Here is a 24,677-nt window from a genome sequence, read left to right as displayed (position 1 = left end):
GATCAAATAGTGACTAACACAACCACAGAAGTAAAAGAAAACATTCATGAATCCTCACAAGGTATTGGCACCTAATAATAGAGAATCATGTTTTAAAACAGAAAAGCACAAAGTTTTTTGTTTTTTTTCTAGTGAACTTTAACTTGACCATCAGGGAATTACTTGACTTGATGTATCATAACAGGAAGCAAAGAGAATCTCAGATGTGAAGAAACTATCAGTGTATCTTCAAATACTGTTGGGCCAAACAAACTTTCGAGAACTTTGCCTAAAGATAAACTGACATGCCAAGGGGCAATATAATATTGTTGGTCTGCTAAGTCAGTATACTACAAGCTTTAAAAGCAACAATTGTAACAAATGCTTATTAATTGAAAAACTATGATATTTGACCAGGAACGTTTAAAGATTTCAAATATTAAAATCTTCAGTAAATTAACTTTTGACGTTAGTTTTTCTACGAGGACATTAAATATTTTTGTCAGGAAAAAACTTATGTATGAAGAATAGAGCTAGCTAGCTTTCTGTCAAGTGTATCTGTGCATCAACATAAAAGTGATTTGTGCCTCTTGAACCATGGACAAAATATTCAGTTCCACACCAAATAGAAGACTCAGTATATTTTATACTTGCACATAAATTAGAATTAATTCACTCTCTGTGAACTATCAATAAAATATTAAGTTCCAGACCAGATAGAAGACTTGGTATTGTTTGTAAAATTCTTATACGTGAAACATAATTTTAAATAAATATTTATGACAACTGTTATTATAAAGTTTACTGTTGTTTGTATATTAAAATATATTTGTATTAAGACTGATACATATTAACATTTAATTAACTTCAAAATGAAAATTTCCAGCTATTTCAAATCTTAATTTGTAGTGTACATAATAAATTAGAGACTCATTTCAGATAAATTATAATGCATAACACAGGCAATTCAACTAGCCTTCTAAGGACATAGAAATGGGACAAATCTGATTAGAAATGACTCACAGAAGATTTCTCACCTTCAAAGAGAGTTCAGAATAAAATGTCATTGTCTAGCATCTCTAAAGGCATTTGTGCTGGCAACAAAACCTTTTTCTGACAAATGTGCAAACAAAAAGATTTTAAAATTTCTAGTGATATTGCTCACAACATACAATACTATTTATTTGATTTCTGTAGTGCATACTGGTGTATATAAGATAAATACTTGAAATAAATGACCATAAATCACCAAAATGTTTTTGTTTAATTAGACACTCAGTGTTTTGCTTGACAGCTTCTTCAGAAGCATTTGCTAAAAAACAAACCAAAACTGATGGTACAAAGATTCAAAATTAAGAAGCTGTAAAACGAAACACTGAGTGTTTAAAAACAACATTTTTGTGTTATAAGGTCATTTATTTTAGTATTATCACAATATCACTTTCCTTATACAGAGAGCTTTTCAATAACTACAAGTTTTTTGGTTTTTGAGTCTGAATAAAAAAGACCTCTCTGTTAACCAACATTTTAACCTTTTTAATACAGGTGGGCAAATTACATGCAGCTCGTATTCTCAAAAGCCACCATAAATCAACTATGCTCTAACTTTTCATACTTTATGTATATACCTTCATGAAATTTTTGCAGATTATCAATAAACATTAAAAGGCATTGATGATTAAGTTTAACATTTTTTAATTCATTATTTGCTTGTCCATTTCCAACTATCCAACATTTGAAGTAATTTTGATTTTAAGATTACAAATAATTTAATGCATGAGAAAATTGTCAAATTTCACTTGCAAAATTTCCCTAACTTCCTATTATCCTCTAGATAATTATCAATTTTTTTTAGCAAAAACTATATTTTACCTGTTATTTTTCTTATTGTATCTCTGTATATTTAATTGGTTCTATTAACTTCATAAACACCATAAAAAAATAGGAAATAGATATATTTAAGAAGCCACTAAAAGAATTAAAAGACTTCTTTTATATCAAGTATTCAGTTGGAGATTACACACTGCATAAGAAGTACAAATTTCACATTGCTGTACCATGCATTATATAACATACATGTGCAATGTATCACACACACATCCATAAACATGTACGACAAAGTGAAAAGGAAATACTGCAAAAGAAATAACAATACTGAACAATATACATACTTTTTTGTACTTGAATGTTGAGTTTGAAATTCCAGGTGGTGTAGAACATTCTTCAATTATGGTAACATTTGTCTGCATAGCTGTGTTGTTCACCATAGCAACCAAGGCAACACTCAAATTGACTCTGAGTGAGTAAATTACAAAAAATCCCAGAAAGCCCAAAATTGTAAGCACATGTCTAGTGGGAATATTTCCTGAAACAAATATACATTGTTTACAATGCAAAAAATATGTAGAAGTCACTCACCAATTAAAAGTAAAGGAATCTGACAATAACTTGGATGAAGGAATGTAGTTTATATACTTTTGTCATCATAACAAAACTACAAAAATTTGTACAAGTCTGAAGTCTCATCACTTTTATTCAAGTAGCCCTAATATGATTAGTACTTTTTATTCATTACTATTCTATATGTAAAAAACTGTGGAAGATCATACAGTGCTGGCCAAAATCTTAAGGCCAATGAACACAAAGAAAAAAAAAGACTCAACCACTTATTTGAGTAGAGCTTCGAAAGACGAAAATAAGAAAAGGGGAAATAAAAATAAAAAACTTATTTAGCATTTAATAGGGAAAATGTGAACACAACACAAAATGGATATTTGTTCTTTACGTTCATTGGCCTTAAGATTTTGGCCAGCAGTGTATATACATGCCTAACTCGATGATACCTCTTAATTGTTATTTTACATGTATACAATGCTTGTCAGGTTATGAATATGTCAGCAAAAAAGTATAGAATTTACAATTCAGGATCTTGAGATGTCTTACTGATTTATTAATTGTATAGCCAAAAACAATTTTTTGTAAAAGTTTGCTGAAAATGAAGATGATGAAAAATATATATACATACATGGCATACACATGTGTAAATAAGCATCAAATTATAATAAAAATTCAATAAATCCTGTCAGACTTCACATCATAAATACATTTGAAAAGCACATGACAGATCTAAAAATCATACACAATATTATCTGATACATTAACTGCACAAAAATTTAATGTATCTAAAACACTATTTGATACTTAAATAGGTGAAATACTAGTTAAGCATTTTATTTACTCAACTAATGTTTTTATTTAATCATTCTCAATAACATGATTGCAATACAGCTTAAATTAGTTTTCTTTCAACCAACATGAATTGCAGAATATAGCCATACAATAATGTTTATTAATATATACATATCTAAATGAAATGTTCCAGATTATCAGTAATTGTTAGAAGGCTCTCATGCATAAAAAATTTACATTTTTAATTTTAAGTATTAAGATGTTTAATTAAAGACCTGTCATTATTTTCCTTCAGAATCTTGACCACCCAAAATACAGTCATTTTGCTTTTAAGATCAAAAATACTTTTTCTGAAAATTTTTGAGTTTCATTTGCATAATCTCTATAACTTAAATATCTATCAAACATATTTTAGAACAACATGATATTTTTATCCATTATTTTTCCTACTTTGACTCTATACATGGTTGGTAGATTTGATTAACTTCGCAACTCCCATAAAAATTAGAAGATACATCTAAATCATACTTTTTTCCATTCTAGAATAATTGCAGTTTGTAACAAGAAAACACAAAAGTTTATTATAAATAGCTTAAATCTCATACTATTATAATCTATTTATGTTTTATTAACCATTCACCTGTGTCTAACAATAATACCACAGAAGTTACAATCACTAGGTGCACATGCAACTCATATCACAACATCCAACAGCATAAAACTGGCCTTCATGAAGAGCAATTGTCTTAGTTTGTACTAGTGCAACAGTATTTTGTAAAATGCAAACCCATTTCAGTTATAATACATGTGTATGTGTGTATTATTACTATTTATAAATAAATTTTCAAATTTTGATTATTTTTGTTAAAACATAGAACAGTAAATAAAGAAATACAGAAAACAATGATCTTTGATACTTATAGTAGTTACAAAATTTGTACTTGTTTCCTATACCTTTCTAAGCTTTGTTGTATTTCACACATGGAAGATACAAGACAATTTTTTTGTTTTTATATTCATACTTAGAAATAAAAAATTATAAATTACTATATCACTAACTGCAGAATTCCACTGTAATTTATCAGGATTAGTATGTAAGCTTTAATGTGGCCTAAAAATATATTCTTTTTGACCACCAAGTTAGAAACTAAAAAGACAGTTTAAGCACCTAAATATCTTACAAAGGCTAAGAAAATTTGCATGGGAAAAAAAATCAGAAATTTCATTGGTTATAAACATGTAATTGAGCAAAGAAAGAGTATGAAAACAAGCATTTCCAAAAATGGAAAAAGAGGGTGAAGCCACTTTGATGGATTTGCTAAATATGAGACATCTTGTCAAGTATAAAAATATAAGAGGTTCCTATTTTACATTCTAGCATCTCATTATTGGTAATTTGTGTCTGTAATCCACAAGAAACTATTGAAATTTTATATTCAGATGTTATAAAAACCTAATTCAAACCAAAGTTGAATTCAACATACCATGTGATATACAAAAATAAATGTTCAGTATTTTTGTTTTTAATACCTACTTTTAAATTAAGGCACTAACTAATGTATAACACTAAAACTTGAAATATAAACTATAATTTGATGCTAAACTTATTGAAATACATTCATAAAATAGTAGGATAATAAAATTTTGAATGTAAGCCTCCAAACAAGATGACATGTCGTGTGGTCCATACCAATAGGAAAAACCATACTGATAGGGTTAAGCAACATCAGACTGTACCCCTCCACTAACAGAACTGCAACACAGCCACCTTGTGCAGTACTCCCTTGACCTTTGAGTACTTTGCAGAAACCAAAAGCTCATTCTTGATGATACAAACACACACACATCAGAATAGAAGAGGTAAGTTAGTTAAAAAGATGAATTCCTTTCTGAGAAACTCCCAACAAAAAAGGAAGACTTATAAAAGAGCATCTCCCACTAAGGAGTTGAAAACTTAGTGGGAACAGCATTCAATGCAAGACCACACTGATTTCTAATAAGGAAACTATCCATCTGATTATTCTTTCAATTTGACCACTATCCTAGTTTCATTTGAGGGAAATATTTATACATCCACTCAGTGTCATAACAGTGTTAATAAAACTACCCAAAAGGGAATCCTCCATACTGATCCCCCTTCTATGCCATGAGGACAGATGAAGAGGGAGTAATTCACATACAACAGAACAAAGAAAGGTTTGTGGACCAAACAAAAGTAATCTTTTCTTCATAAAATCCCACTGCAAGACTTTTTGACTGATTGCTTTTTTTTTTTTTTTTTACACAGCTTACAAGGTAATATATACATATATTTATTACACATGTATAATACTGTCACAGCAGTCTTCTATAAAACTGCATCTCAATAGTGGGGACTAAGTGGGAACTGATGGACTTAAGACTTATCATCCCTTACTTGGTGCAGATTTTGGAAGAGAAGTATTCCCTGAGAGACAACAACCAACACTAAGTGAGTTTATCTGTCTCTACATTTTATGAGGTGTTAAAGTCAAACCTGGAAACAAAATCAACAAAATGACAAAACTGTAATAGATGTAAGTAATAGTCCACACAGGTGTCTGGGCTCATTTGCATCTCCACTTGCAGAATTAAATTCAGAAGATGTCAACAACCAGAGGAAAGAGAAGAGGTTAGATGACAAAACTGATGGGAATTAACATTAAAAAGCAAAGTACCATCTTCTACACAGGAACAGACAAACTGGCTGAGGCACTAAATCCATCTGGTTAAACTGAAAGAAGATAAACCTCAGGAAGTAGAAGGATCTCATGACCAAAAAGGATGATTTTCATTGCCTTTTTAGAGAAGCGATGCAAGTGAGATAACATCAGAATAAAGATGATAACCAAACTCTGAAAATTTTATAGAGGAAAAAAAAAGGAAAAGGAAAGGAAGCCCAAGAGTTGAAAGTATAAAGCTGTCAAGAAATAAAATCAACATATTTCTCTGAATAAATTGAGATAAAGATAAAAAAATACATAAATTATTTTTTAGGAACCTAGAAGAAGAAAACAGGAGTAAGAGAAAAGATGAAACAAGAAGAAAAAAAGTAGCCAAAGGTTTGAACTGGGGACTTGTTAGAATTCAGAAACGTCCGGTAAAAAGGTAAAAATAAATTAAATGTAGTAAAATACATAAAAGGAAATGAAGGTAAAACAAAACAGCATTGAAAAACAGAAAAAGCATAAAACCAATGTTGACACCTAGTCTACAATGTTAAGAGAGAAAGCAGAGTAAGAGAAGTTGTAAAGGACTTTCTCTAGCATAATAGTAATGATCATAATCCACCAGGAAGACTAACAGGTAAGTACAAGAACCACCGTCAGTCACCTGAAATTGGCCTTTCCAGTCCTGGTTCTGGGTTACGTGTCATAACAGCCATTATCAAAAGATAAAGTAATAAAAGTTTAAAAAGCCACGTAGCAAAATTGTAATAATAATTTGCCAAATGTCCGTTAAAAAGGTAAAAGTAAAATAAATGCAGTAAAATTCATAAAAGGAAATGAAGGTAAAATCAAAACAGCAATTAAAAACATAAAAAGCATAAAACCAACATTGACATCCAGTCTGCAAAGTTGTAAAGGGCTTTCTGTAGCATAATGGTAATGATCATAACCTGCCAGGAAGACAAACAGGTAAGTACAAGAACCACTGTCAGTAACCTGAAGTTGGCCTTTCCAGTCCTGGTTCCGGGTTATGTGTCATTATGGCTAGTATCAAAAAGTAATGTAATAAAAGTGTTAAAAGACATGCCAGAATGACTAACGGGTAGTTCAAACACATAGTTCAAACAGCAGTGTTAGTCACCTGAAGTTGGCCTTTCCAGTCCTGGTGTCGAGTTATTTAATGTTATGGCCATTTTCCAATTTCAAATTGAACTAGAAAGATTAAGGCTCTTAAAAGGGAACCACAATTAAAAAGGTGTAATGAATAAATATCAAACACTTAAATGACATTATTAAAATTGATGGCCATTAAAAAACTAAGAACTTTATCAAGGTGGACAGTGTCACCAATAACACTGTCTAATGTTACGCACAAACATTGGGACAGAACATGTTTAAAATAGTGCCAACGTTGAGAGTCATAACGATGGCAAGAAAGTAAAATGTGGCTTACAGTGATTTGAGTGTTACACAAACTACACACTGGTGCAAGAGTTCCAGATAAAAGAAAACGATGAGTTAAAAAAGTGTGACCAATGCGTAGTCTAGTTAGAACAACTTCCTCCTTCCGAACCTTATGGAAGCTAGATGGCCAAAGTCCAATACAGGGTTTTATTTAGAAAAGCTTGTTGTCACGTTGCTCACTCAAGTTGACTGCCAGCTGGCATGGAGCCGAGCCTTGAATACAGGACCATAGTTCATGTATGGAATAGGTACAGTGGAGATAGTTCCTGAGCAGATAGATTTAACTGCCGTGTCTGCAAACTTTATCCTGCGAATACCAACATAGCCTGGTATCCAGAAAAACTGAATAGAAGTAGATGTTAGCGAGAAATGGGCCAGTCGGTTTTGAATATCAGTGAGAACAGGGTGTGAGCCAACATGTAGCGATTCCAGGGCCAGTAGAGAACTAAGCGAGTCAGTATAAATAGTGCAGTTGGAGTACTGCTTAGCTTCAATATGATCCAGGGCAAAAGATATGGCATACAGTTCAGCAGTGAACACAGAAGCTGTAGAGGGGATTCTGCGCACAACTACTGAACCACAACAAACCATGGCAGAGCACACAGAATTACCTGCTTTGGAACCATCTGTATAAATTGAAATGGAAAGATTGTTCAAAAGACGTTCAGTAAATAAAAGATGGTACTTCCAATCGGGAATATCTGCCTTTCTCAAATGACTTAAAGAAAGGTCACATTTGGGAACTACAATATGCCATGGTGGGATGGGCCAACCAGTGGATTCTGCAATGTTATCCAAGGACAGATCCAATTCATCCAATTGTGCCTGGATACGAAGGCCAAAAGGAGCAATGGCAGATCGTCTGTTCTTAAAAAGTATGGCCCACTGAGGAAGGAAAAAACATCCCCAGGTGGGATGCTTTGGCAAGGAACGAAGTTTCGAAGAATATAGTAAAGACAGCTGCAAACGGCGAAGGTGCAGAGAAAATTCATGAGATTCTACATATAAGCTTTGAACTGGGGAGGTGCAGAAAGCCCCAGTGCAGAGTTGAAGTCCTTGATGATGAATGGGGTCCAGCATCTTTAAGACCAAGGGTCTGGCAGAGCCATAGACCATTGATCCATAGTCGAGTTTTAATTGAATAAGAGCACGATATATCTTTAACATAGAACATCAATCCACTCCCCAACTGGTAGTAGAGAGGGCACAGAGGATGTTCAGTGCTCTTGTGCATTTGACCTGTAGCTGCTTTAAGTGTGGTATAAAGGTCAGCTTACGATCAAAGATAAGCCCCAATAACTTGGTCTCAGGGACCACTGGCAACAAAATTCACCGATACGGAGTTCAAGATCAGGTGAATACCCCGTTGGTGGCAAAAGTGCATGCAAACGGTTTTAGAGAGAAAAGTTAAAGCCGTTCGCCGTGGCCCACTTCAGTACAAAATTGAGGGCAGTTTGTAGTTGCCGCTCAATATATCTCACGTTCGACGACTGATACGAGATGTGAAAGTCCATGATATAGAGCCTCTTTGCAACAGTAAGAGGGAGTTGTTCAGTGATGGCATTAATCTTTATACTGAAAAGTGTGACACTCAAAACACCGTCCTGAGAGACCCCAAGTTCCTGTAGAAAAGAACAAGAAAACTGCCAAAATGTGACTGTATTGGCAGGTTTCAGAAATGTTTCTTGTGAGGAAAGACATACAGGATGGTAGGAAGCAATCAGTGTTTTGATGTCATCCAGATTAGAACGTAAATCTCGACACTTCCATTGTATCAAAGTGGCCATTTTTAATGACAGGTAGGCAAAGTGGCTGGAGAACCCTTCTGTTTATGATCACGTCTTTTTTCCTTACTGTCCTTATTCGGAGGTGGTCTATCGACCTCCATGGATTCTGCCCTGGGTCGATTGGGCAGGCCTTTGTTGTTGGAAGGGGATTCCAATGACTGAGGATGTGAATGAATGATTGTTTTGTATCTTGGGGTGGGATAAAAAGATGTATCTGAAGAAATGCCTGTATTTGAAACCAAAGGATGTGGATCTTGGGAATTTGTTGGAATGTATGGGAGGAACAGAGATGGGTGTAGAAGTTGATTCATTAACCTTTTTAACCATGGAGGTCAAAAGGCTTTTCATTTGTTTTGAAAACGATTCTCTTGGAGGCACAGAGAGATCTGTTTGCACTCCCACTGTAGTTGTGGAACGAAGTGCAGCAGCATATGTCCGAGATGAAGTGGCAGACACCAATTTCCGACCTTCAGGATAACTAATGTTATGAGTTGTTTTCAAATGCTGCAGCTCTTTTTCTCCAACCATTTTGGGCAAGAACAAAAGTAGGAAGGGTTAGAACCATTCCAGTTGACACAATGTGGGTCCGTGTCACACTCATAGGCATCGTGGTCCTTGCCACCACAACTAGCACATGTCAGGGAACCACTACATAACGTCTTTGAGTGATCGAACCTCTGGCATTGGAAACATTGGAGAGGGTTTTGAATGTACGGCTGTAGCCTGCAACTTAGATAACCTGCCTTGATGGTGGCAGGTGCACGTGGTGATGTAAATGTTAAAACAAGGATATTTGTCGGCACAGTAACTACATCTTTGTGAGTGGAGATGCGCCTCACTGCATAAACTCCTTGAGTGGAGAAACCAGTGAGAATATCTGACTCGGAGACGTTCTTCAAATCCCTCACAACAATAACTCCTTGTGATGAATTCAAGGTAGCATGAGGGGTATCCTCAATTGGTATATCCCCAATTGCATTTGAATTCAAGAGGAGTTCACTGTGTTGGGATGTGGATGTTTCAACCAATATGTCTCCAGATCGAAACTTCTTTACTGACTTTGGAGAGCCAGCAAGTCCCTTCTGGATAAAAAAAGGGGACATTTGCCCTAAAGGTTTTTCTGAAAGAGAATGTAATATAAGAAAATGAAGTATACGTGTTACAGATGTTAAATATTGCTGCTCAGAGTCTTCAAGATATGGTTGTTTACCTATTGGCTGTTTTTTCACTATTTTATTTAAATTTTTATATGAAGATCCATAGTAAAAAAGGAAAATTTCGGTACCCACTGACCCCACCCACCATGGAGCCCTACGAGGGGATGCACTACAATTTCATGCAAGGACATTGCAGCAATGCCAGGGTTTTGTGAGCACTATACCCAAACACCAGCATCAGACACAATGTCCACAACACCCGTTGAGAACTTCCAACACTGGTACTTGGTTGACTCTAGCCCAAGTGGACCAGCCAACTGACCCAAGAGGGGCCACCCAAAGGTTGCCCATCTACAGGAATTCATAGTCAAAGTGGTGTGTTAGGGTTGGACCCCTCAACCACCAGGATATTCTCCTCCCCTTCACGGGTCACCATGCATGGCAAACACGTGGGTGGATGTTTAGATCCCAGAGGAGATAACCAGAAAGAACAGAACATTCCCTGGGATGTCCCCTCACCATGTGCAGAAATCCACACTGAGGGGGGAGAGAAATTAGAGAGGAAATTTAATATCTGGATGTCCACTGATCAAGTTGTCCAATTAAGGGAGAGTAATGAGCACATTCCAAAGGAATTCCATAAAGCCTAGTCCCCAAGTTGGGGAAAAAACCACATCATGTAAGAAGAGAAAGAGACACAAGATCATTGAAAACTAGAACTCCCACGTTTCTGAACTGTATAGTATGAATCTGACCTTGCTCAACAAAAGATTTAATAAAGTACACCAAATGAAACAGATACTGAGTGGGGTTCAGTACTGACTATGAGAACTTGATCAGCCAACCCAAATATGCAGGTTCCAAAAAAAATGGAAGCCATGGCAGAGAATTTCTCCATGAAGAGAATTAAGGAAAATTAATCATCCATATAATAGTGGAAATTCCAATCCAATAAATGTACATGCACAAGTCCTTAGAACTCAGATGAAAGCATAAAGGGCTTGACTGCTAAAAGAAAAAGCCTTTGAGACAGCAATCATGTGACCAAATGATCTTCTGCAAAAGAAAAAAATGCACAAAATGTAAGAGCTGAAGTGTGGCTCCATTAACTGTAATACATTTATTTTAATACCTACATCTGTTTAAGTATAGTTTGTTGTTTTTAATTATGCATGCAATTTATACTGTTAAATGTGTATTGTGCTAGTACCACCTGTTATCTGAATTTGTAGAAGATTCTTGAGTGTAAAAAATCAACAATGTGATTGCCAGTATTGTTGCCAATTGAACTTTCTAGAACCACACCTAAAATTTATAAACTGATATGACAACAGACAATAATATTAATGGTCAGCTACAGTCAGTATACTAAAAGCCTTGGAAGCTATATTTATGATTAATGCTTATTAATGAGAAAACTGTAGAATTTGACAATGAACACTTATAGATTTCACACATTTCAAACTGTTGAACTTCAGAGACTTAACTTCAGGCATTAGTATTTTTACAAGAACATTAGATATTTTCCTTGATAAAATGTGAGCTTGTAAATTGCGTTAGGCCAAGCTAGCTAGCATTCTCATCAAGTAAAAGGTATCTGTGTATGAAGATAAAAGTAATTTTTGCATTGTAGACATGACCATTAATAAAATATTCAGTTGCAGATGGAAGACAAAATTGCTTCAGTGATGACGAGAAAACCAACTTGTAGAGAAAAAGATATGTAAAAACAGCTCGTTTGGGCTGAGAAATTTTTTTTATGTAGAGAGGCGAACAACGTTCGACCTTCTTCGGTCATCCTTAGGTTCACAAAGAATAAAAAGAGGTAACTGACTGATAGCTGACCCCATGTTTGAAGGGGGTTGTGTAACTGATTGTAGGAATGTGGACGGCATGCTTAAATGTTTGAATATATATATATATATATATTATATATATATATAGGTATAAAGGTGTTCCTTTGTACTGGTTTATTTTGGGCTCGAGTTGTTGCATAAGTAAGACTTCTTTAATTTTGCATTTGTTTATGTTTGTTTCTTTATTTAGTATTTGGGTATTTTCTATGGTAATATTGTGTTTATTTGATTTGCAGTGTTCAAAAACGTGTGAAGGTGACTTCTTGTGTTCTTTGAATCTGGTTTCCATTTTTCTACTTGTTTCTCCAATATAGAAGTTGTGGCAGTTATCACATTGTATTTTATAAATAATGTTGGTGTGGCATTTGTCAGTGTAGTTTTTACATTGTATAGACCTTAGTTTTGAGCCTGGTTTTTGAATAAATTTGGTATTAACTGCAATGTCATATTTTGTTACTAATTTTTGCCAAATGTTGGTATTTTTCTGCTGATGTCAGGAATATATGGTAGGCAGCAGAATATGGTTTCATGATTTTTTGATTTGTGGTATATATTTACTTTCGTTAGTTGATTTTGCTTTTTGTCTTGGTATGTGAGTATTATGTTTTCTACGGGTTGTGAATAAAACTTATTGATGTTAATGAATTATTGTTTTATTTTGTCTAATTCGTCATTAATTTTATCCGGTGAACATAGTTTTATGGCTGCGTTTATTTGATTTCTTAGTATGTTGAGTTTTGTTTCATGTGCTGAGTCCCAAGGAATGTATAGTCCAGTATGGATGATTTTTCGGTGGATTTCCATTTTAAATTGTTTATCGGTTCTTGTAATTTTGAGGCTAAGAAATGATATTTGATTGCTTTCTTCCTGTTCATATGTGAAGTTAATGTTGGGATGTATAGAGTTAATGTGCTTGAAAAAATTAAGTATGTGTTCTGTAGATGTAAATCCTGCAATTGTGTCATCTACATATTTGTACCAGTATAGTGGTGGATGTAATGCTGTGTTAATTGCTCGTGTTTCAACTTGTGTCATAAAAATATTGGCTAGAACTGGTGACACTGGGTTGCTCGTGCTTAGGCCATTTGTTTGTATATAGTTGTGGTTGTTGAAGTTTGTCTTCATTGTGGCGAATTCTATGAGGGTTACTATTTGGTTGCTGGGAATGTCTATTGATGGGTTAGGGTCTCGGATATAGAGTTCTAAGGCTATCTTGCCGGCTTCAGTGGTTGAGACTTCTGTAAAGAGGGATATAACATTGAAACTGGCCATTAAGGCTTTATGATTAAGTTGATTAAGACTAGACTTGAAATTAAAAGACTTTGATAAATGAGCTGGCTGATTTTACATATTTAGAGAATGCCCATGCTATCTATTTACAAAGATTGTAATTAAACGATTCATATGTGAACATTATTGTTCATAATGGACCATCTGGTTTATGAGGTTTGGGGATGCCATATATTTGTGGTGTGAGTGAGTTGGTCTTGTGTAGGTAGGAATAAAGTGTTTTTGAAATTTTGTTGGCTTATTTCATTTCTAGTAGTATTTTGTTCAGTTGCATTTTGTGCTTCTTTGTTGGATTTGTGTGTATTAGTTTAAATTTGTGTGTGTCTGTTTTGGCTGTATTCATTTGTGTTCATTATGACGATAGTATTACCTTTATCTGCTTTTAGAATTTTGATGTTTTTGTCTTGTTTTAGGTTTTTAATGGAATTAATGTCTCTTATTATAAGATTGTTTTTTAGCTTTTTGTTTTGTGAAATTATATTGATGGTGTTGTGAGAAAATTCTTTTAAAAAATTGTTTAAGATGTTTTTAGGTGTTTCTGGAAAATATTAATTTTTAATGTTTTTAGGAAGTTTCGCTGTTGGATGTCAAAAAAATTGTCGAAGTTGTCTTCTTTCTGTTGGTTGTTTTTGTTTTCTGTGGAAAGTATCACAAGTCTCCTGGCTAGGTCTTCCAGACATGTTTTAATTTATAAGGTTGGAATGTACCTAGGTACTATTGCAAAGTTGAGTCCTTTGTTAAGTAGATGTATCTTGTCTGTGTTTAATTGTTGAACAGATCTGTTAATTATGAGGTTAGTCAACGGTTTGTTGTGTTGGTGTCTTGGTTGTTGGTTTGTTCTGTTATTTGCATCTTAATTTTTTTTGTGGCAGATCTTTTTGTCCCTGTCATTCCTAGTGTTGATTTGGTTAATGTTTCGTTGTATAAGTCCGTAAATCTCTGGTTTAATGCAGCATGCCAGTTGATGGTCTAGGTTCATTTTTTGTTTTTGCAAGTCATGTAGTTCTTTGTATTTCATGTTCAACATGGATTTGAGTAGTTTTTCTGTAAATTTTGGATAATGTTTGTGTATTGATTAGGGATTAGTTGTTCCTTTCTACATCTATATATATACACACACATATTCAAATATTTAAGCACGCCCTCTACATTCCTACACTCAGTTACACAACCCAAACATGTGGTCAGCTGTTGGTCAGTTACCTCTTTCTTTCTTTGTGAACCTGATGATGACTGAAGAAGGTCGAAACATTGTTCGTTCCCCCCCGTAAAAAATTTCTCAACCCAAATGAGCCGTTTTTAGATATATATTTTCTCTACAAGTGGGTTTTCTCGTCATCACTGATTAAAGTTTCAAAGTGCCTCTCTTCAGTTTTAACTGCTAAACATTTCGCATTTATTTTCTGTGTTTATTTTACTATCAATGACTGTAGTAGAAATGCATTGAAAATCAGCACCAAATCATTGTTTGTGTCATTAGACTATTTATGTGACACTGAAATACAGTACTCATGAGAGCAACAAATCACACATAAACAAATAAGGCAATTCAACTCTTCCTCTGAGAATACAAGGTATAATTTACTGGCTTATGCACTTACAGTGTTTACAATGAGAATCACCCAAGTAATAAAATTACACTCTGCAACTGTGAAAAAATTTATTATATGATTCAGAACTGATCTAATAAACATCAAAAGTGTATGAGCAGTAGTCATACTTTTGAAATGTTTGGAATTTATCAATGTACTACATATACATACAAAGGTATTAGTTGTGTGCATGGTTATGAAATTCTATCTTCCTTTCAGCAAACTTATTCATCAACCAATAAATACTATTTACTCAAAAATGCTTAAATGTTGCTGATTTTTATTAAAACAGAAGAATCAATAAAATTATTTAAAACACTAAGATGGAGTATTTGTGCTAAACATTGCCTGAAGCCTTATTTATTTTCCTGAGTGGAGGGTGAAGACATGATTTTTTTTGTAAGTTTTGAAGACATTTTAAAAAACACAACAAACAACTTACTAAATTAATGCACGCAAAATCCTTGTAATTTACCTCGGTTCCCAAACAATATATATTTTACTTTTGAAAAAATTTAATATCTGTTCAGAGCAATAGCTTAATCATCACGGTTTAATAGTTTTGGTGAAATTATGAGTTTCTTCTTCAAGCTATTTAAAAATTACTGTACATTTATGCACACAGAAAACTGCTCTTTTTCTTGATAGTAAACACTTTAAAAGAAGTAGATGGGACTAGACATGAGGTCTCAAAGAATGGAATAGTGGGAGGAGCCATTCTAATATATTGGCTCAATACAGTGACACCTCAGCAACTGAAAGAGGTGGGAGGTTCTTACATATTATATACTAGTTTTTCTAAATCTCAAATTTGAGTATCTAATTCATTAACAACTTACACTTTGTTTTGCAGGCATAATAAAATATAAACTGAACAATAACACAATACGAGATACAATGTAACAAACAAAAACTGATATTTAGCTTTCTTTTTCTTCTTCATACTTCCTTTCATATTAAGAAACTAAAGCACATGTAATAGTAAATTTCAATTAACTACATTTTGATGAAATTTCCTTTGAAATGTGTTATTTAACAAAATTTTGAAAATAATTCTCAAAAAGCCCATGTCATGCATTATAACTGCTCACAGTGAAAGTCTTAAAATGTTTTATTTTAATATTTTCTTGTGAATTTTAATTTTTCCAATGTAGGAATATCCACGATGCAACATAATTTTAATTTGAAGATATTTGAAGAAAAATAATGTAATTCCATCCCAAAATTATCAAATTTAATTTTCAAAATCTCTATATCCTCCACATAACAAACAACTGTTTCTCAGAAAGATTATACTTTATCTGTTAGTTTCTCCATCCTATCTCCAAGCAGGTTGGTCAACTTGACTGACCTTGTAACTACCATAAAAATTCAGAAAATAAATCTAAATTACTCTTCTTCCATTCAAGAATGCATGCAAATAACAACAGGAAACTACAAATGATTATTCTATATAGCTACATCTAGTCATAGTATATATATGATATATATATATATCAGGAGTGGCCAAACTTGCTTAACATAAGAGCCACATACATTAAGCTTCAGTAGTTTGAGAGCCACAAAACATGAACAAATATTACAAACACGTTTTTATTGTCACATGTCATTTTGTTACATAAATTTTATATAAATATTACGAAATACATGTATGTAATAATACTTGTTCACATATGTTATTTTTAAACTTAATTTCTATTAGTTTCAATAATCAAAGTACACATATATACAACAAATGTTTTCAAAATCCTGGCCGATTATTTTAACTATATTCAGTGTATTTAATACGATAATGAACTACAGAAAAATCTAAGAAAAATGTGCAAATTTGCATTTCATTAACTTTAAATTAGACTGTCAAAAATAAAAACAAAAGGGGTAAAACATATTTTTAATATTTATTTGTCTTAGTAAATATCTGGTCAAAACAAGGAGGAAAATATGTAAAAAAATAAAATTAGAGATATTTTAATCATATACCACCTTACAAAATTCTAGTCTTATAATATTTTTTTAACACAAACAGACATTGATACAATTATCAGGCTATTTACTGCTAGTATAGGTCTTGTGAGTTTTCATCTTGGTTGTGAGTCATTGAAGTTCTGGCTCAGAGGTTGTCAAGGCTGTACGAATTAGTTCTATCAGGTGTTAATTTGTAAGGACTGCATGATGCTTTGACTTCACAAACTTCATTACAGAGTACAGTGATTCACAGCAGTATGTTGTGCTGAAAATTGAGAGAAATTGCACAATGGTTTTCTTCAGGATATTTTACTTCTGGAACTTGCTTTCGAAACTCAATTGTAGAATGGGATTTATGGATCATCTTTAGACTCAGATCCTCCTGTAGTGCTATTAGTTCCATTTCCACAGCAGATGATTCTGTAATCAGAGGTTTGAGAATTGGCCAAACCATCATTGATGACATCAAACCCAAATGGATTTACAAAAAAGGCAAAGTAGGGCTTCAGCTTTTGCAAGTCCTCAAACATCTCTTGGAAATTATCAAGCAGTCCTTGTAATTTATCTTTGTATTCTTCCAGTTTGTGATCCTTTATTTCAATACCAGGGAATGTATTTACTCTTCTTTTGAGACTGGGAAAGTAACTAAAATTTCTTGACAATATGTCTCTTTGAGAATGTCTTATTTTATTCTGAAAGCTGAAAATTGTCAGAGTAAGACCCAAAATAATCTTATCCTTCCCCTGAAATGCCAAGTTGAGAGGTTGTAGATGATTCATTATATCAGTAAGTAGCATTAGATCTTGCATCCATTCATCATTTCCCAGTTGAGGAAATCATTTCCACAAACCTAATTAAGACATTACTGGTTGACAGCCTCCTCACAATGCAGCAGAAAGAGACATCACTGGGTTTATCTTGAAGCTCCAGTTCTTCAATAAAATTTTTAAACTATCAGTGGGTCTTCCCATTTAAGCATATCAAATTGGCAATTTCAAGAACAAATTTCAGAACATCTTCATACTTGATGAATAATGCAATGAATAGGGAGAAACTCTGGAAAGCTGGGATCACTTTTCATAAATGCAATTAATCCTGCATTTTTCCCCACAATTGCAGGTTCTCCATCTGTTGCAACATTGACAAGTTTATCCAGTGGAATATCATCAGCATTTGCTAAGGCTCTGTCAAGCACATTTTTAATGTCAACACCATGAGTTGTTTCTTTCAGTGACAGTAAGTCCAACATCTCTTCTTTCACAGATACATCAGAGGAAACATAATAAACAAATACCCCCAGTTGTGGGTTGTCTTGTATGCCTGTAGATTTGTCAAGGGCTAAGCTGAATGTGAAGGAACTCTTTAAATAATTTTGCATTTTTCCTGCAATATTAGCACTGATCTGGGAGATATGTCTCTCTGTAGTGTGGCATGAAGCTGGTGTTTGTGCTATTAGATATAACACCGCAACAACTTCATCTATATTCTTCTTAACAAATTCACCATCATAATAAGGGTATTTAGCAAGAGAAATATTCCATGATATAACAAAACTAGCTTCAGTTGTTGTATCAACTTCTTTACTCAACATTGTCAATAGTGTCTGCTGGCTATTTAGTAATGATTTTGACACAGTTAACTTGTTTTTCCTTAATTCTGATTTGGGTGGATAATCACACAAAAGGTTTTTGCAATTTGTTTCACAGTGGCATTTCAAGTTACTTGCTTTACAATGACTAAATAACACATTGCAGATAAGACACAAAGGTTTGCCTCCTTTAACAGTGAATACAAAATCTTCCACTCTGGCTTAAAATTTCTGTTTTCATTTTCATACTTTCACTTCTTACAATTCAATGATGATATCTTCCTTCACAAAATTTTCAGACACTTCTAAAAAATTAAAGTGAAAAGAAACAATACACTCCAACACGTGCAACACAGCCAAACTCTAAAGCACCCAGTATCACACTAACACTGCTAATTTCACTGCCTGCAACAGAGCCACACATGCCATAATCACACAATTGCAAGCCACACCAACCAGTCTGTATGATTACTGATTTTTTAGCACAATTCCTCCATAATCCTTGCTTATCCAAAATTTCTTTAATCCCCAACTCAATTTCTTAAATATATTTATTTACTCACCATGAACATTAAACTTGCATTATAATCTAGTGGACTCTCAGTTTATACCTGGGAAATAATTATAAAACTTGAAAAATTGTTATTTACCTTTTATATTAATTGTGGTGCAAAAAGGAGCTCAGCCAACATATTTCCATGACCTGCACATTATATGTCAAAGAGCCTCATGTGGCTCACAAGCTGCAGTTTGGCCATCCTTGGATATCTATTTATATTTAAAAATGGTTTTATTGACCTTTGAACCACATCTGACTAACAACAGTGCTCTACAGGTTGTAAATCTTACAGTGCACAAACAGTTCATTTTATCTTATTGAATAGTAGCATAAAACTGGTATTAGCTTTGTCCTAGCACACTAGTATTTTTTTATAATATGCTCACATTTCAACTATCACACATATTAATATTTGCAAATAAATTCTTAAATTTCTGTTATATTTATTAACACACAAAACAGTGAATAAAAAATACAGAAAATGATCTTCTGCAGTTTTCAGTCATAACACGTTAAGCCTTGTCCAATCTCACATGGAGAAAGTAAAAAAAATAATTTTCTAAGATTTATAGCTGCATTTTGAAATAAGAAAAAAAGAGAAAAGAAATGAATTACTATATGGATATCACAAAAATCCACTGTAATTTATTATGCTTCCTAACTAAGCTTATTTGGGTAAAAAATAAAATAAAATAAATAAATAAATTTTGGATCAATGTTTTGACTTTCCACCAGAAGTCACACTTCCAATCATAAAAAAACACCTTTCCACCTACACATTTTATGAAGGATGGAAGGAGTATACACAATAGAAAGTTTGCTTTCAATTGGTTATAAATAAGTAACAGAGTGAAGTGGATATACATAAACAAGTATTTCCAAAAACAGAAGAGATGTGAAGAACTACTGTGGTGAATTTACTATGTACAATAACATCTTAATGCTAAGGAAAAGAATGAGCTTTTACTTCATATAAAATTCTCAAGGAAAGTACTACAAAAGGATTGGTTGTTTTGTATTTTATGGTGGAAAGCAACTAGAGTATCTGCATCAAACATCTTGCAAAAAGTTAAAATTATTAAAATTCATAAAAGGAAATTAAGGTAAAACAAAACAAAGTTTAATTTTTTAATTAAAAACAAATATCATTAAATCCAATTTTTACATCTAGTCTACAGCAGTAAGAGAAAAACTACAGCAATACAAGTTGTAAAGGACTTTCTGTAGCATAATTGTAATTATCATAACTCACCAGGATGACTAACGGATAAGTTCAAAAATCAGTATTAGTCACCTGAAGTTGGCCTTTCCAGTCCTGGTTTCGAGTTATTTGATGTTATGGCCATTTTATAATTTTGAATTGAATTTGGTGAACTTTAATTCTTAAAATGGAATCACATAAAAAAAATGTCTTATGTATCAATTAAAAAAACTTAAATAGCACTAAAAAGATTAATGACCTTTTAAAAACTTTTTGTAAGATGGACAATGTCACCATTGCCAATAACACTGTCTAACATTATGGTTAAACTATGGGACAAAAGATGTTTAAAATGGTGCCATCATTGAGTCATAACAAAGGAAAGACAGTAAAATGTGGCTTATTGTGATCTCAGTGTTACACAGACAACACATTGGTACATCAGTTCCAGATAAAAGAAAATGAGTTAAAAAACTGTGACCAATGCATAGTTGAGTTAGGTCAACTTCCTCTTTCTGATACATATGGAAGCAAGACAGTCAAAGTCCAAAGAGGATTTTATTTGGAAAAGCTTGTTTTCACTTTGCTCACACCAAATCTATTGTTAACCTTCCATGAAAATGGGAGAATAGTGAAGGGGAGCAAAGTGAGAAATCAATATCAGTAAAGGACTGACTAGGTGCATGAAAATAAGTAGAAGAACCAGTATTGAAAAGAGAAAGGTTGTGATCAGAGAGCATATGCTCTACAGACCAACCCTTCCTATCAATAACAGCACTTGCCCAGACAGGATGATATCCAATAAAGATCCCCAGGATTAAAGAGGGAGACAGCAACTGTTCAATGACAGCATCAAGGGCTGACTGACCATAGGTGTCTCCAGGCAATAAGTAGAGAGAACAAACAGTGATGGTAAGACCCAAGGAAACATGGATGGCTACAGCCTCCAAGGGTGTGTCGAGTGGCAAAGACAGGGTGGACATATGCTGTGATCAACCAACAGTGCCACCCCTCTATACATTCTTCCATCACACAACCTGTCATTTCTGTACAAAGAAACTTGCCAAAAGGTAACTGTATCAGCAGGTTTCAGAAGTGTTTTCTGCAAGGAAAGACATACAGGATGGTAGGAAGTAATCAGTGCTTTGATGTCATCTAGATTAGAACATAAATCTTGACAGTTCCATTGTATCAAGATGGGCATTTTTATTTATGTGTAAGCAAATTGAGTGGAGAGCCCTTCTGTTTAAGACCACTTCTTTTTTCTTTATTGTCTTTATTCGAGGGAGGTCTGTCGGCCTCCATGGCCGACAGGGGAAGGTCCATTACATTGTTGAAAGAGGATTCCTACAACTGGAGACACAAACAAATGATCATTTTTGCATCTTGGGGTGGGAGAAGAAGATGTACCCTAAAACTGCCTGTGCAGTTTTTAACCATGGAGGCCAAAAGACATTTCATATGGTTTAAAATGATTCTCTTGGAGCCACAGTGATTTGTCTGCACTCCCACTGTAGTAGTGGAACGAAGTGCAGCAGCATACATCCGAGATGAAGTGGAAAACTGCAACTTTGAGCCTCCGGGTAAGTAATGTTTTGAATAGTCTTCAAATGCTGCACCTCTTTTTCTTCCAACCTTTTAGAGCAAGAACAAAAGTAGGATGGGTGAGAGCCATTGCACTGATGCAATGAAGGTCCATTACACAATTATAGGCATAGTGGTCCTTGCCACCTCAACGAGCACACATCAAGGAACCACAACATGATGTCTTTGAGTGACTGAACTGCTGACACTGGAAACATCTGAGATGGTTTAGAATGTATGGCCATACCTTGCAATTCAAATAATCTGCCTTGATGGTGGATGCAGTGATGTAAACATTGAAATGAGGACATCGATCGGCATCATAATTCCATCTTTGCGAGTGGAGATATGCTTCACTGCAGAAACTTCTTGGATGGAGAAACCAGTGAGAATCGAGAATCTCTGACTTGGAGATGTTCTTCAAATCCTCAGTGAACTCCTCTTGCATTCAAAGGCAAGTGGAGATAAACCTATTGAGGTTACACCTCATGCTACTTTGAATTCATCATGAGGAGTTATTATTGAGATGTGGATGTTTCCACCTATATGTTACCAGAGCAAAACTTTTGACTGACTTTGGAGAACCAGCAAGTCTGTGTAGTCCCTTCTGAATGAAAAAGGGAGGCATTTGCCCTTAAGGTTTGTCGAAAAGTGAATGTAGCATTAGAAAATGAGGTACAGGTGTTACAGAAGTTGAATACTGCTGCTCAGAATCTTAAAGACATGGTTGTTTACCTATGGACTGCCTGTCTACAGGAATTCAAGGCCAAAGTGGTGTGTTAGGGTTGTACCCCTCAACTACCAGGATCCTCCACTCCCCCCTTCATGAGTCACCATGCACAGCAAACACGAGTAGATCTTTAGATTCCAGAGGAGGTAAACTGAAAGAAAAGAACCTCCTCCCGTACAGGAATCCACACCAAGGGGACTACAAAAGAAAGATGTATTGTCCTTCTAATGGTGAAGGGGTATAGTATGATGATGTTTCACAAAATAGACTACCACAGAACATATTATTATAAGCAAAGGTGAAAGCTCTTTCAATTTTTTAACATGTAAAAACATTTTGACAAAAAAAGCAAGGCACTGGGCAAGTGTTTTGTAAAGAGATGAATACAAATGTCTACAAAAAATTTGGAATACCTTAGTTTAAGTATAGTTAGCCATACTACCAAGAATATGCAAACCATACCGTTAAAAAAACAAAAAACTGTTAATCACATTAACTAATCAAACCAACTTCAGACAGTTGCAAGTTTTGAGAGATATCAATATCAAATTCATGTTACATTGTCAGATCAACTTATAAATATATGTACGAATACGTTTGAACAAGAAATTTTCCAGGAGCTTTATATTACAGAATATGTATACTATCTTAATCATACTCTCTCTATAAACACAAAATCACAAATTAGGCTTCACTTGGATACTGTATATAGCTTGTCTATATACAGTGGTACCTTGGTTCTTGAACTTAATCCATTCCAGAAGGCTGTTCAAAAACAGGATGGAAGAAAGAAGAAGGTTATAAAAACATTAGTCTGGTCTGATATTGGTGACCTGAAAGTCCTAGGTTCAAGCCTCATTTATTAATATCCCAAAACACTGTATCAGTAACAAAAGTAAGTTTGTCTCCCCCCAAAAGCTCAGTTGATAAATACATAGCTCCACAGTGGACTTGATGAAGAAAGAAGAGGGCTGTTACAAATGTAATTCAGTCAAACTGGATTAATGTCACAAGTGGGGTTCCTCTGATCTCAATCACAGAAGGACCTTTATTCTTTTTGATGTACATAAATGATATAGATGAAAGAACCATCAATAAATTACTTAAAATTTGCAGATGATATTAAGGACTTAGGTGTTGCTTGCTATAAAGATGATGCTGTTGATTTACAAAAGGATTTTGATCATTTAGTGAGTTGGGCAGATGTGTTTTAATCATAATAAATGCAAGATAATGCATGTAGGTTATAATTTAGATTGGAATAACCTTAACAGTGTTATGAAAGAAAGGAATCTTGGTGCAATAGTTAATCAGTCTCTAAAGCCATCCAAGCAGTGTACTATTGCTAGTGGTAGGGTACACAAGATTATATCTACAGAAATAATGAATACAAGTTTAAAAAAGTTACAATTTCATTTTACAGTTCACTGATTAGACATGCTTTTGGAATATTGTATTCAGTCTTTGGATCCTTACCTTAGGAAAGACACAAAATTGTTGAGAAGGATTATTAGAATGTTTCCTGAGATGGAGGGGTGTCATACTAGGAGAGGCTTAAATCTCTTGAAAAAAAGGAGTTAGGGAGAAATAGGCCTATGCACATAAAGCTGCAGTGGTGGTAAAAATATTGTAGACATTGTAAATATATAAGTTTAAATAATAGAATTGGTAAGGAGGTGATGACATGAAAAAGAAAGTTATATAAGGTAGTAGTGAAGCTTTACCAAGTTTCTCACCACTACTTTGTATTCTATTTTGCATTATAAACACATTATATAACCATGTAAACTGACTTTGATAAGCTACCAGAGAGAGGTGTGCAACTTGGGCTCAAAGACAGCAAGCTACAATAATTTGTTGAAGAACAATAAGAATTAGAGTGAGAGAGAAGAGTGCCTACAGAGGAAAGAGAAGGAAAGACAGAAAAGAAAGAAAGACTATAAGAAGAAAGAAGGAGAGTAGAGACTTGAAATAGAGGATACAGCACAAATTTAAACTGACAAGCTCACTTAAGAGAAATATGAAGTACCCAAGAATGAAAATGTGGTT

General features: G+C 34.0%; 1 protein-coding gene across 8 annotated transcripts in view; it reads right to left on the bottom strand.

The window, feature by feature from the left end:
• The window catches only part of LOC143252981 (sialin-like), a 72,776-nt gene that overhangs the window by 35,046 nt on the left and 13,053 nt on the right, over positions 1–24,677 (bottom strand). For 5 of the 8 annotated variants that reach the window (XM_076505973.1, XM_076505967.1, XM_076505969.1 and 2 more), the window contains exon 2: positions 2,151–2,344. In XM_076505973.1, the coding sequence (XP_076362088.1) occupies positions 2,151–2,344 (194 nt within the window). Of the gene's footprint in view, positions 1–2,150; positions 2,345–16,297; positions 16,360–19,204; positions 19,323–24,677 lie in introns of all 8 variants that reach the window. The other 3 variants (XM_076505974.1, XM_076505971.1, XM_076505972.1) reach the window with 2 other exon arrangements.

Source organism: Tachypleus tridentatus, chromosome 6 (assembly GCF_004210375.1).
Source record: "Tachypleus tridentatus isolate NWPU-2018 chromosome 6, ASM421037v1, whole genome shotgun sequence".
Lineage (NCBI taxonomy): Eukaryota > Metazoa > Arthropoda > Merostomata > Xiphosura > Limulidae > Tachypleus > Tachypleus tridentatus.
This window is presented reverse-complemented; position numbering and strand designations above follow the sequence as displayed.